This window comes from Phoenix dactylifera, chromosome 2, assembly GCF_051530095.1.
Source record: "Phoenix dactylifera cultivar Ajwa chromosome 2, Ajwa_hap1_PhDact_Kaust_v1.1, whole genome shotgun sequence".
NCBI classification, from domain to species: Eukaryota; Viridiplantae; Streptophyta; class Magnoliopsida; order Arecales; family Arecaceae; genus Phoenix; species Phoenix dactylifera.
Genome location: NC_143191.1, coordinates 34,628,660 through 34,643,792, shown reverse-complemented (window position 1 = coordinate 34,643,792; position 15,133 = coordinate 34,628,660). Strand labels below are relative to the sequence as shown.

The following is a 15,133-nucleotide window of genomic DNA, read 5'->3' as shown; positions in this document are numbered from 1 at the left end:
GTCCAGCTTCTGGACGTAATCCACGGGTATGGCCGTATGGCTATCATGTGACGAACAAAAAAAGGACATGCTAATTGAATCCATTCAATAAGTGACTACTAGCAATCTAGCATGTTCCCTATAGAAGATATTATCACAGATAATCAATGCAGAAGTTGCTTTTGATGCACACCGAAATCAATTCGCTCCATCAAATAATATAAGTCAGTTTTCAATTCTCAACTATGAGCTATTTAAATCGAGTAGAGCCCGACATGCACTAGCTCAAAGATCTTCTGTGAAAGAATGAAACACTTTAGTTTTTTTTGAATGCATGGTTGGTGAAATCTAGACAGGTTTCAGTTTTGATAGCTATTATCTGAAACTCTGAGATTAAATAATCTCATGAGAGAATACTTAAAATATATCAAATCAATGGATAAAGAAATTGTTATTTTTTTTAATATTTTTTGAGAAGAAGGGAGAAAAATCTTTAACAATTTATACACTATCCAGGAACCATGTATTTCTTGTCAGGCTAACCGCTAACCCACCTATAGGCTGTAATACATGGTCCTGATGTTGAAGTATTTGGGCACGCGTCACCGAACGGGGACAGGAGTCCATCTTTTGCGCGAACGAAGGATTCGCGTTCCTCCTGGGCGAATCCACAGTTGGATCATCAGCTGGTCGTTTTGAGATCTGTGCCGACGGAAGAGTGCCGGAGCTCGGTGCGATACGAGAAATGTGCGGCGGGTGATCCGACGGTATTTCGAAGGACAATCCTTCAAGATGAATTTTGATGGCAGTGTGGCGGCAGATGGGAGGTCTGAAGGGGTTGGTTTTGTGATCAGAGACCACCGTGGCAGATTGGTTGCAGCGGGGGGCCGTCATATACCAGGTCTTACTGTAGTTGGGGCAGAGCTTCGAGCTATTTTGCTATTTTCTAAATTTTTCTGCTTTGGCATTTAAGTTCCATTTAAGTTAACAATTTAGATAGCATTCTATTATGGGTGAAAGTGTTGGATAAAAATAAACCTCAAGGAATAAACATAGATTTTTCAAACTATTAGATGTAATTATATTTTATCTCTAATCTTAAAATTTTTTTTGTAATTTACTCATTACTTAAAAGGCAATTTTGACTTTTTACATGAAATAAACGAATTCACTAATACCGCTAATTTAACTAGGTGTAAGGATAGGTTTTACAAACTATTGGGTGTAAGTTAATAAATATAAACATCAAAGAAGTTTTTGTAATTTACTTTTTTTAAAAAAAGTGTCATTAAATTTTTAAATAAAATGAGGTAAGAACATTTTCCGCATAATAGATATTTTATAATTTTTGTAGAAAATTAAATATTCAACTAAACATAAGCTATTCTATAATATACTATCTTTTTTTCATGGTCAACCAAATATACAAAAAGTATTTTTTCTGAAACATCAGCATTTTGAAAAAAAAATTATTTTAGTAAAAAAAATTCTTTCCAAAACAAATAAGTCAAAGGTAAAAGAACCTTTTTATGTACTTATTCCAGCCAAAAATTGAAGATTAATGCTGCACAGCCGAACCTTGAAGGTTAACGCTACAAGTCCAACTCTAGTGCTGAAAGAAATGCTGTCACAGATGGCCTGCCTGTGGCATTCATGATGATATTATGGTATAAAACAATAATGTCATTGTATCACGTGGTTGTGATTGGCTAACGATATGAATTTTTTTTAAAAAAAAAAAATTAACATGGCCAGTGATACAAAGCTTTTGTTTAAGAGAAACATGGGAAATCACTTGCAAATCATCTCCCAGTTCATTGATCTTATATGAAATCAGGATTGGCTGGGCTGCACCAACCCTCTTGTAATAACATTAATTCATGACTAACACATTAGGCTATTGAACTGAGCAGTGATATGGTAGAATATCATAGCGATGCTCATTTAATTTTGAGGTTACCCCCTAGCACTATTATTGATGGAGATTTTTAAAAGAAATAACATGTATACCAAAGCAAAAAAAAAAAAACATGTATTGTAATTTCCATTATCTAATAAGGAAGGACAACAAAATAGTGGTGCATATTTTTAAAGATGATGTGTTTTGTTATTCGTAGAATAGAATATTATTTATTTGAGTAACACAAGATTCTTTTATGTAAACCGATCAGGGAGAAGGGTCTAGGTGCTCTTATTTTTCGTTAGTGAATTATACAATTGAGTTATGAAATCTTTATTTATATTAGTGAGGTCTTTTTTTATTCCTCTACTAGTTAAAAGAAGTTATAACATTTTTGAGATAGACATAGTTAGTAGAAATGAGTATAAAAAAACTAAAACTTAAAAGAAAATGAATTTCAACTTCAACATCGGTTTTGCCTTTGGCTGTATAGCCTAAGTCTTCTCAAATTGAGATATATACTCGTTAAAAATTTTTCTCAAAAGAAAATTTTTACATAGCTCTATAATCCTGAACACTTGGTGCACTATATCCTCGCGGCGTTATACGATGTTATAGAGCTCAAAATGTTACTTCATTTCCAAAAAAATTCTGCAGTCCTCCGCGCCTGGCCAATGGAGGGCGAGTGTTTATGAAGGGAAGCTGAAGGGCAAAACCAGAAGTAACATAAAACAAGGGGGCGCTTGCAAACAACTTGACCATTTCAACTGTAAGGTGGGTTGCAAAGCAGGGTGGAAAGTGCCACAAAGTAGGTTCTTATGATTCATTTTGGATTGTCATTGTTGAGGTAGCTAATATCGCCAACCAAGTTTCAATAATGGAAATATAACAGCCATTATTTACCTCGTAATATATAATTTCAATTTTTGAATTAAACTAATAATTGTAGTATGATTATTTTTATAAGTTATAATAAAAATAATAGATAATAACATAAAAATAATAACATATTTTCCACATCAGAATCCACTTAACGAAAATATTATTTTTCAAGTTGTACACACGTACTTCTTAATTAACACTAGTTAATCTATTACAATAGCCATTATACTTTTCTTCGTTATTATACACACACACACACACACAAAGCATAATTGAGAGAGTCCTAAACCATTACAAACCTCGATTGTCACCTAACTCTATTGTTTCTAAAATAAGAAATTATATCCTAATTAAGCATTATTCCCTTCATTTTCATTTTAAATATTGCATTATGTAACTCATAATTTATTGTTTTAGCAATAACAAAATAGATATGGCAATTTCACCACCTACTTCCACTAAGAGGAAGATCAGATATGGGTTGTCAAAGCACTCCACTGCCATTCCTCTTGGTGACTATAATTTATTGCTTGGTGTGATGATAAAAGACCTACGATGACAAGCACAATGGCGTTTTGGGTACCAAAGCAACCACTTTGTACAAATATATATATAAGTTAGGTCGGTCCTATTCCATCCCTCCTAAAATCCGAGGACGATAACTAGATAATGATTTTTTTTACATCATTATAATTATGAGACTGCTGTCACAAATATTCAATGCATATAAATCTCTTGAGATATAATGTGTATTCTAAATTGATAAAGATAAGCGCTACAAAAGTGGATAACATCTACGAAACACTAGAATAACAGATATCTCATACAAAGAAAAATGTATATGATATAAAACGCTATATTATGCAACCTATTGGTCCAAGATAACATGGAAAGTATAGTGAGGCCACCAAGATGGTAGTCTGGTAGTAAAGGAGCGATAATTCCATCCGAGTTGTCCGGGTTCGAAACGTACGGACGTCGATGGATATGCTTTCAATCTATCTGTACCGAGATGGCGCTAGGATGACATACCTCCACGTGAGGCGGTGAGCTCATGGGTCGGGGAAGGCACGCGAAACCTGCGACCTGTATCGAACATTTTCTGAGAAAAGGGGGGCTCAGTAGGGGCTGCTACGCGGGTGGGCTGGTCCCTCTCCCACTCCTATTTTCTACCCAAGAAAAAAAAAAACATGGTGAGAGAATATAAATGGAGAAGAAGGGAGAGAGAACACAATAATGCTAATAATTTTCTTCAATTATATTTTGTCTATCTGTACGTAGCCGGACATGGTTTTCCTTATGTAACCTCGCATGGTTTTCTGCAGCCGCACGTGAAGATCCTAAACGGGCCGTGCAAGCTCTAAGCTAGCCGCCGTAAGGTCCACTCAATGAAAAATGCCAAGCATGAAGGATAATGTACTAGGTGGTGTTTGTGAAGTTCATAGCCATAGGCAGGAGTTTAGGAGTTGTAAACTTTGATTTTTGTGAAGTGTTGTTTGTGAGGATTGTTTATTAATTAAGTTATTGCATAATGTCATCAGACGAAATTCCATTAGAGCATGACAAAAGTAGGGCTGCAAATTGATTGGGCTATCCCACAATCCGACCTGATTAGACCTGGTCCTAGCTAAATTTTAAGACCCGTACGTAGGTCAAGCCTGGGACAAAAGTTGGATTCGATCTGAAAACTGTTTTGAAGCTTAGTTTTTCATTTATATTGATCCAACCCGACCCAGCCTATATATCATCCAAGATTAATTTGGATCAACAAAAGATAGGCATAACCTAACCTAGACCTGGTCCAAATTGTAAGCATGAATAGTATAAAATTCCTTCTCCTTCACTTTAAATGTGTTTTCTAATTTGCCAAACAAACTCTTATTTAAACTAATCCCCCTCTCTTCATCTTGGAAACCATCTCTCCTTTCATCTATTTTTACTTAATCAGCATTCGTTGTTTGTTTTGGTAGATTATTATTTGTAATATTCTCAACTATATCAATATTTATTTTTGAAACTATAGCCTGCAAACTTGTATCTCAAGAGTGACCATTTTCTTGGTTTAAATTTAAGAATGAATAAAGATTTATATTCAAGTTAGTTTTTTGAGTTTTATTTAAAAAACTTAATGGGTTTATATTTAACAATCAATTATTATTCTTGGAGCTGCAAAAGGTTAGATAAATGCTTGAACTAAATTGCAAACCCAACTCAAATTGGTCCCCATTCAGTTCCAAATATTATGGTTTGGGTCCAAGTCATGCTTGACCTCAATCCAACCTGAATTACATTCTTTTCTATAGGCTCAACTCGAGCGAGCACGATCAGCCGGTAAGTTGAGTCTGGTTCCAAAATGGAGACCCAAATACAAACCAAAGCATGCCTCAGCCAGGCCTAGACCCATTTGCAGCCCTAGTACCTGCGGTTCATGTTTGGATTGGAAACATGAAACATTGAAACTGGTGGTTTAGCAAGTAACGGGGCTGGACGGAACATCAAACAATGTGAAGGGTCCGTATCCAACGGAAGGTTTGGCTTTAAATCACATTAAAATGGCTCCTTCCAACGGTTCGAAGATTGCACTTTGCTACCGCCAAGGCGGTAGCTCAGTTGGAACGGAGCTCGGCTTCTAACCAAGTGGTTCCAGGTTCGAAACGCGCGGGCGTCGATTAAATGTGGGGACCGGATGCCCCTAGCCTGGACACGGGGTCTAGAAGTGCTACTGGTCGGCTGGCTGCTTTGGTGGTGCCAGGTGTGACGTACTCACACGGAGGTCTCGGGTCGGGGCCCAGAGGGGTAACCGAGCCGAGGTCACGGGTGGGGAGGGTATGAGTAATATATGGCTGGGGTCTGGTGAGCTGGGCCTATACCAAACGGCCATTCTGCCCGAATCGAACATAGTCCTGGCGGGAGCGGGGCCCGGTTGGGGTTGCTACGCGGGGTGGGCTTGTCCCTCCCCCCCTACTCCCATTTTCTTTCATCAAAAAAAAAAAAAAAAAAAAAAAAAAAAAAAGATTGCACTTTGCTCTATTGTTACTTGAAAGGATCCGAAAAAGTTTATAAAGATAACACCAGAATGCAAGGATTATTGAGGCCTAATTGGTTCATGGCTTCCAAATGTCGATCTCGGCATGGCACCTAACAATGATGTGTTGGTGGAATTTAAGACAATCATGATGTCGCCACCCATCTTTTTTAAAAGGAGAGTCTCATAAGCTTAATTGATGTCATAGATAGCAACCTATCTCGGCCAAATAGCAGTTAAGTGAAATCATAAGACAAATAATTAAGCTCTCCTCACGAGTCACTGGGACAAGTGAGAAGTTCTACATTATTATTAGGCAGACATGGCACGTCGCATCAGAAACAAGCTTGGGATTTTCAAGACACAAGTCCAAAACCACATATACTCAGATAGCAGTCAAGCTTATTAGAGGTCATGCATCATCATCTCCCTGGTGTCTCAGAAAATAAATAGCAAGAAGACCATGATGTTAGGAGATTCACAACCATGCAGGGTTCTTCAATGGAGTCACAACTGCCTTAACCTGTAGGTAGTTTTTGAGGCTATCGATGCCCTTTTCTCTTCCTTGCCCACTCATCTTGTAGCCACCAAAAGGAATCGCAGCATCGAAGACATCAAAGCAATTGATCCATACTGTTCCAGCTCTCAGGGCACGCGTCAAGGTGTTGGCAGTGTCCAAGTTGTTGGTGAAAACTCCAGCAGCCAGCCCGTAACGAGTGGTGTTTGCCCTCCGTATCACCTCATTAAGATCACTGTCATCAACATGAAATATGATCATTACCCACCAAAGTGCAATCAAGCAGCAGCCCTACTCCAAAGCTACTTTAAAGATCATTTCCTCAAGGCTAGCATCTAAGAGTGGTTGTCAGTATGTTCTTAGCATGCAGTCTCTCAGATGTTACTTAGCCCTTTATGCTTAAAGCCTGCGGACCTTCTATAGGGTATGGAGGAAAAGATAAATCAGGCACTTATCATGACAAAAAAAAAAAGAGGAAATACAGAACTAGGCTCAACTTATACACTTCCACAAAACATGCAATGTTATACAATTGAAGTAGAGAGCCTCTTTGTAATATTTTATTTTCTGATTTTGTGGGATGCACTTATACTAGAGCTATATGAATCCATCTTCCGTCTTATTGAGAGAAAAAAAAAAAAAGGCATACTTGGAGAATTGTTACCCACCTGAATTTTAAGATGGATTGAACAGGCCCAAAGATCTCCTCTTGTGCTATTTGCATTCCATCCTAAAAGGCATCGTGCAATGGGTTTATGTCAAAAATGAATATACGCTATCCTGGAAATTTTAGTGGTACAAGTGAACCATACCTTCACATCTGAGAAGATGGTAGGCTGAATGAAGTAACCCTTGCTGCCTAATCTGTCGCCTCCTGCTTGAAGAGTGGCCCCACTGTCAATGCCAGATTTGATGTAGCGCAGGATCTTGTTGAACTGATCCTCATCTATCTGTGATATTTAAAAACCACAATATATCATCATTATCACCTTTCTGAAGTCCTACAGGTACATTATTTTATTTGAAGCAGTTAGGCTGATCAAAGGCAAGAAGGGAGCCTGGTTTTTCTGAAAACGTCAAGGAAGATGTCCACTAGTTTTCTGCAAGCATTCTATATAAAATGTCTCCACTTCTGTCACTATAGTTTTCTTCATGTTAAATATAACATTTCATTAATAAGGTTATTTAATAAGGTAGACCAAGCTTTTTCCAAATGAATTCTTGTCCTTTCTGCAGACTTTGATCAAATGAAGCTCGTGTTTTTGGTTGTCTCTATTTCAACACCAGAACGATGCTAATTGCTATTTACTAATCCTTTGATCATAAAAACTTTGTGGAAATTTGTAATCATTATAAGCTCTTCAAAAAATTTGAGTGATAGCCAATAGGAAGAGAAGAAAATTACTTAGATGTTTATATATGAAAAAGCATCCAAGTGTACAAGGCCCCCGCCATTGCGAGGTTTGGGAAAGGTCAAATATATGTAGTCTTACCCCCATGTCTATGTTTCAAGTAAGGGTGGCAAAATACGACCCGACCCGCCAACCCGACCCGTGTTCGACCCGCCATAAATAGGTTTGGATTTGGCTTAAACAGGTTCGGGTCGTAAACAAGTTGACCCATTTAACATGTTTATTAATTGGGTCGGATATAGGTTTTCAATGTCTGACCCGTTTAACCCGTATAACCTGTTTAATAGATGGGCCTTATTGGGCCTGATTTTATCCCACATAAAATAAATGGAGGTTTCAAGAGGACCAAGATCCAATGGCTGGGAGATCACAGATGAAAACTAACTAAAAAAAATTAAGAAACCCTAGAGCCCTCGGGCTCTTTCCCTCCTCCATCTCTCCCTCTCTTCCCCCGGCTGCCGAGCCGCCGAAGATCTCCCTCCGGCTGTCGCCCCTCCGACCGTCGCCCCTCTGTCGAAGACCGGAGCCGGCTATTGCCTCCCCCTGCCGAGGCCTTCGATAATGCCAAGGAGGTCGGTGAGGAGGGACTCGACGACGACGACGGCGCCACCAGCGTCGAGGTCGAAGGAGGGGGCCAAGGCTCGGAGGGGTCGTCGGAGAAGCGGAGAAGGAAGTGGTGGCCGCGGAGGGAGACGCGGGGGTCGACGGCCCAGGGCTTGCCGCGGTTGGGGTCGTGGGACCTTCCGACTTCCGAGGCAGGGCGGGAGGTGGGCGGCGGCCGCCGGCGGCGAACGGTGGGGGAGGCGGCGTCTTTGGGGCTGGAAGGGTGAGGAAGAGGAAGGAGGTCTCGCCATCTTGGAGGAGACGGGTGAGGTTTTACCAAAAAAAAAAAGGAGACGGGTGAGGCCGTGAGGGGAGAACGAGGAGGGGAGGGGGTTGGGTCTTAAACAGGGCTTCCGGGAGGTGGGCGGCGGCCGCCGGCGGCGAACGGAGGGGGAGGCGGCGTCTTTGGGGCTGGAACGGTGAGGAAGAGGAAGGAGGTCTTGCCGTTTTGGAGGAGATGGGTGAGGTTTTACCCGAAAAAAAAATGGAGACGGGTGAGGTTGTGAGGGGAGAACGGGGAGGGGAGAGGGTTGGATCTTAAACGGTTTCTTGACCCGTTTACCTGTTTATTAAGCAGGTAACTCGACCCGTTTATTAAACAGGTTAAATGGGTCGGGTCGGGTTACCTGTTTAATAAACAGGTCGGGTTCAGGTTGTAATTTCTGACCTGTTTAATAAACAGGTCAGATTTAGGTTTATGATTTTTTTGACCCGACCTGTATCTGACCCGACCCGACCCGATTGCCACCCCTAGTTTCAAGCCCGTGACACAATGAAGCAACCTTTCCGTTTTGCCAAGGCCCTCCCCTTTTTATATATGATAATCCGGACATGAATGAAGAAGAGAAAGATTTAAACATACCTGAGGACCTTGTTCAACACCCTTTCTGAAGGGGTCACCAACAACACGCTTCAAAGCACGAGCTTTTGCTTTCTCCACAAACTCATCATACACCTTTTCATGCACAAATGTACGAGACCCAGCACAGCAGCACTGTCCCTGTACAAAAGCATCAAAATTGTCCTCATAACATCATTCTCCAAGAATATTTCCATGTTTTTAGGTGTAAACATTAAATGCAATTTATTGAACAAACCTGATTAAAGAATAAAGCAAAATGTGCAAGTTCCACTGCATGGTCCACATCGGCATCATCCATTATGATCATAGGGGACTTGCCTCCAAGCTCTAATGTCACTGGCTTAAGATTGCTTCTTGCAGCCAATTCAAGTACGATCTTGCCAGTATCAGTTGATCCGGTAAAAGCAAGCTGAAAATAAGAAAAAAAATGCGAAATTAGAAGATATAAGAGGCATTAGAAAAGGACCAAGTTTTTCACATTAACTGCAATAGAACTATCTTATCATGTATTGGTAGTATTCCCTCCACAATCATCAAAGCGATGCATTTACTATATGACTACCACATGTTATCTGCTGCAACGGAAATAAGAACTTGATGATAAGCATTTCAACCCATCAATCTCCAGCTACCAAGAATCATGCCTTTGTTCTAGTGTTCTAACTTTTTGAGCTATTTATTACCAATTTTCAAAAAAAAAAAGTACAATTAGGAAAATTCTACAGGTAGCCACAAGTGCTATTGCATCATTTATTTCTCAAGTCACTCTTAACAACTCCTAGCTAAGCTGGAAAATTTAGATAGTCCCTATTCTATTCCTTAAAAAGATGCTAACAGGTTCATATGGGCATCTGAGGTAACTTGATTTCCATTTTGAGAATTTTCTGCTAGAAGCTAGTCAAAATGGTTGTCTTAGAATTTCCCCTAAAAAATAAAAAGACTATCTTTGCGCATTTTTGGTGGAAACACCTGAAGCCTATACAAAGCCATTGAGGTCACCATAGAACAGAGGCAAAGTTCCAATTGTTTGCAATACCATACTCTTGAACAGTGCATAAACAGCACACTGCTGCTAGGAAGTCGATGCCTGTAGTATTTCCAGTTTCCAACTTTCAATTTTAGATCTAATCTATAAGTTGATGCCCGAAGGCTTATCATGGATAAAGATAGGATTTAAATTTTACGAGCATAGAAGCATGCAAGTCTTATTATGCAAAATCATTTAGTACTGCTATATTCCAAAATTTAGTAGGTTTCCATTAATATGTCACTTTCAATGTCCTGATCAACCGAGATATGTTAACAGTATGCAGACTATTTTGATTTGAATGGAATGCTTGGAATGGCATGATAAATAAAGTGCAATGAAAACATTTTAATAGCTATTAAACAGTGGAGTGTGATATAAGAGACTATACATCTCACACCAATCATAATGTAGAAATTAGCTCCATGTGCCATACTAATGACAAAAACCATTATAAATAAATGCTTTATTGTAATTTCACATTACTGATAAATTCTATATATTGGCAAAAGAATAAGTTCTTGGAATACCTTGTCAACTTCCATGTGACTCGCAAGAGCTGCACCAGCAGTTGGACCAAATCCAGGGATTACATTTATAGCACCCTCGGGAAGCCCAGCCTATAACATGACAAGCATTTGCAGCATAAGATTAATTCAACATAATCAAGTCCATAACTAATCCATGCACACTATAACTACATGAAGAGGACTAGTATTGGATTCCTCATACATGTTCTCATTAAGGCATTTGTTGCCCCCTCTCTTCTAAGAATTACTGAGGATGTCCTTCATTTGAATATTTTGCCAATATAAAGACAAGATGTATCATTGGATAAGTAACATTGAGTCCATTAAAAAGATGCATCGAACTCACAAATTCTTTAATTATAGACCTATACGCCTTATTCAAACATCAAGACTCCTACTTAAAGCTAAACAGTCTCATATCAATGTCAACTAGTTCAGGCTGAATTTATGGCCTCAAGGAGAAGGGGACCCACTCCCACTCTAAGCCTTATTAGCAGATCTTGAAGAAGAGAAGTCAAACATCAAAAAGATGATATAGAAATATCCAATTCTAGCTGTTCAAAGAAAGTAAGATCCAATTACTGCACCAACCTCATGCAACAGTTTGGAGACGTAAAGAGCAGATAGAGGAGTTTGCTCTGCAGCCTTCAATACTATGGTGTTCCCACATGCTAGTGCTGGGCCAACCTTCCAAGCATACATAAGAAGTGGAAAGTTCCATGGGATAATCTGCCCTGCAACACCAATTGGCTCATGCAGGACTTGCACATGATGCGGACCATCAGCTGGCACAACAAGTCCATGTATCTTGTCTGCCCAACCTGCAGGAATCATTCAGTCAACCAAAAAGTTCAGAAACAATAAAGCATTATCCTATTGTCACCATCAGCTTTGATGCCTTTTTACCAGCATAATATCTCATTAGACGAGCGAACATTGGAATTTCTACGTTGGCAGCCTGTTCATAAGGCTTCCCGTTATCCCAAGTCTCAAGTGCTGCAATCTCATCATTATGTTTCTCAATCAAATCCGCGAACCGCAGAAGTATGCGTGACCTTTCCTGAACCAAAGAATTGCAAGAGAACATGACAATCTGAGTGAACTTAATGAATGACACTAGGATGAAATTATATGAGATTGGTTTGGCCTTGAGATACTAAATAGAAACAAGTAGTTTCAGAGCATTACGTAGCCAGTCATCCTAGGCCACGGTCCTTGATCAAATGCTTTGCGGGCAGCAGCAACGGCACGGTTGACATCTTCGACATCTCCTTCAGCAACATGGGCAATCACTTCCCCAGTCCTAGGATCTAATGTTGGAAATGTCCTACCTGCAAGCAGCGGAATTTCCAAATGTTAGTTCGTTATACGATCCGCCAAGGAACAAAGTGATCATAGCAGATTTGATATTCCAATGACCAGAAGATACTTCGTCTACTTTAACAAAAGAAGAAGCTTTTATGATAACAAAGCAATGTACCTGATGCCGCATCCACAAATTGCCCATTGATCAGAAGCTGTGTGTATTGTACTTGAACTGGTGGCGTGATCGGTTCTTCAACGGCAACTGCGGTGCTAAACCTATGAAGAACCCCAAATTCGGAGGCACGTGTTCCATCTGAAGATGAGTATCCCAGAATGCAACCAGATTCAGTCAAGAAACAGAAAAGCACTCCATTAGAATCGCTTAATTATGATGCATACTGAAATGAAACAGAAAATTCTAAAGCAGGGGAAGCCATAGACCAAAAGAACAAAGAAATTTCAGCTAGTTCTCTGAATTTAAAGCACATATAGGATAACGTAAAATAAATGCTGATTAGTAAGTGATTTTCTTTCTATTCTTACTTATTTAAAGCGCTTATTATTTCCTTTTTGAGGAAGAAGAGAAAGAAGAGATTAAGCCTGTTGGCCTTTACCAACTACTATGAAAATGAGACGGTTTATTTATAAATAGGAGCCATGAGGAACAACATGGAATCATCCTGATGTTTCGAAGCCCAACAGATTTTGCCTTCCAATTTGCATCTACTGGCAGCGAGCAAAATCTGTACAAAATCTTTTTTAAAAAAAACTAAATCTTCTGAGTTTATCATAACATTTCTGTCTGATATATGTCTCTAGCTTCCCAAAGTAACGAGATGAAACGAAAACAAAAAAAAAAAAAGAAACTTTTCTCGAGAAGAATGAGTCCATAAAAAACCAAGAGGATAATTTATTCCTCCTTTTAAATTGATTTCCTCCAAGATCGGATGCCGTGATGGAAAGAACCATCTATGGAATGAAATGGTCCGACACCGAATGGGAAATGTGAAGATCAAACGTCGAATGATGCAGATGTTTCAGTTTCTGATTACAGTCACTCAAACAGGGCCAAACCGGACGCAGGGGATTTGACTGGCGAGAACGAGCAAAAGATTTTTCCATCCGATCTGCATCGGAAGCTGCATACCCAAACTACAAAAATTGGAGAGATATAACTTTTGTCGATTTCCAGAATCACGGGAAGCGAAAACAAATAAGTAAACTTTCTTGAAGTATAAAACAGAGGAACCTTTCGATCAAAAAACCGGTCCCAAAATCACAGATGAACATAAAAAAACCGACCCCTTTTTTTCCCGAATGGAGTAACTAAAAAATCAAGAATCAACAAAAAAGAGTCGTCCAGAAGGAGCTTTTTTCTCCAGAAAAAAGGGGGGAAAAGGACCAAAGACGGCAGTTGCAAGTACAGACCGTCCCAAGAACAAATTTTGGCGGCACCCGATCAAAGAAAACAACTAAAAATCCACTTCTAAACAAGAAAAACGAGAAATTAGACGGAAACAACACGAATCGAAAAGGATCACAGTAGAACAGGGGATCACCTCCGCGAAACAGGGAGGTGAGAGAACGAGGAGAAGAAGCGGAGAGAGATCGCGAAAGGAGGGAGGACGCAAGTCTTCGCGCAGCCGCCATGGCCTTAATTGACGAGATCTTCACCCACCTCTTAGTACTGCTCCGGTAGTGAACGATCTCTGTGATTCTCTGTGCTCGGATAACAGGGGCCAGTTATTTATTATATCGAGGCTGGCCCTCCATCGGCGAGGAAGGGCATAATAGGTAATAAATATAATTGACAAGGCCATTTGCCAACGTCTTTTCTTGGATGAGGACAATTAGAAAGCTGTCCAAAAAATAATAAAATAATCGCCATGAGGCTAAGAACGGGTCATAATTAATATTTCAAAGGCAATAAAAAAATAAACATTTTGTAACTTTTATTAATTGTAAGGGTTTATCCACACAAATAATTCATGCCATCTCCGTCCAACTTATGCCGTTCGGTGGAGGGCGCGCCCTGCTTTCAGATATTTAGGTCAGAAAGGGTGATAGAGTGGCATTTCAGATCGGGTATATTTTCAGACAGATAAACAAAGCTGCGGACTGTATTCCCTGTTATGTAGCCAATTATTTCGAAAATATTCTACTAGATAGAAAATAAAAGCTATTTAGAGCATTTCGAAGCTTATTATTTTTTAATTTTATTAGATATATTTATAATAAAAGTATATGAATTATTCATTCCAGCAAAAGAACAAAAAAAAAAAAAAAAACAGCCATGTAATTGTATGGCGCGAGATGTTTTCCATGGTTGTTGGATAAAGTGGAGTGATAAAGAGCCAGAGAGCTCATTCAAGAGTCGCATTCAAGGAGCAAGATATCCTTTGAGAGTTTGTTTCACAGTACACGTGCAATGTTCATCGGAGCTAACAGTACGTAAGAAACAAACAGAAGCAATGCATGTATATCCAAAATATGACCTAGATGAAGTGAGAGAAAGAGAGAAAGGCGGAGGAAAGAGAGAAAAAAAATGAAAAAAAAAATGGAAAAAAAAAGAGATAAAAAACGGCTGGAAAGGCAAACCATCGAAGAAAAAGAGTCATGCATTGATCCTGCGGCTTCAATTGAGCTTTTAAATTGATTCGAGTTCCTTCTCCTTCTTCTTCTTTTTTTTTTTTTTTTTTGGTAAACCGAGAGATTTATATAACACGTGTACGGATACACCCAATAAAGTCGGAAAACAAAACATCCCGGAGCTCCCGGGGCAGCTCCCCGTCCCCTGCCCATAGGGTACTACTGGCATGGTTAGCCACATACGTGGCCACTCAATTCGCAGCTCCGTTAGCTTCTCTAAACACATGCTTCGCCTGGACCACCCCTCTGTCCCTCATCATCAACCAGATATCGCGGATCAAGGGATGGTCGGCAACACCGGCTCTCAGACCCCCCTGGATCCAACTAATGACCGTAGCCGAGTCACCCTCCAAGATGACTGATCTAGCTGAGATCACACGCTGAGCGTGTCGAAGACCCGCCCAGGCAGCTCTCAGTTCCGCTCCAGGAATCGTGCAGTCAA

At 39.8% G+C, this 15,133-nt stretch overlaps 1 protein-coding gene across 1 annotated transcript; it reads right to left on the bottom strand.

The window, feature by feature from the left end:
• Positions 1-6,044: 6,044 nt before the first annotated feature.
• Positions 6,045-13,868, bottom strand: LOC103701633 (aldehyde dehydrogenase family 2 member B7, mitochondrial). Its single transcript, XM_008783774.5, has 11 exons — positions 13,602-13,868; positions 12,218-12,355; positions 11,926-12,068; positions 11,644-11,797; positions 11,329-11,558; positions 10,738-10,827; positions 9,416-9,589; positions 9,181-9,318; positions 7,116-7,253; positions 6,972-7,033; positions 6,045-6,538 (listed from the first exon to the last, which is right to left on the bottom strand). The coding sequence occupies exons 1-11, from the start codon at positions 13,690-13,692 to the stop codon at positions 6,265-6,267; spliced, it is 1,632 nt and encodes a 543-aa protein (XP_008781996.1). The 5' UTR covers positions 13,693-13,868; the 3' UTR covers positions 6,045-6,264.
• Between the last annotated feature and the right edge of the window lie 1,265 nt (positions 13,869-15,133).

Bases quoted from the DNA above. Each gene is read 5' to 3' on its own strand.
- LOC103701633 (XM_008783774.5), bottom strand. From the start codon at position 13,692: ATGGCGGCTGCGCGAAGACTTGCGTCCTCCCTCCTTTCGCGATCTCTC. The intron at 9,590-10,737 runs GTATTCCAAGAA...TCTTATTTTCAG, and splicing joins GTCACATGGAAGTTGACAAG to CTTGCTTTTACCGGATCAAC. The intron at 9,319-9,415 runs GTTTGTTCAATA...GCTTTTGTACAG, and splicing joins TTGCTTTATTCTTTAATCAG to GGACAGTGCTGCTGTGCTGG.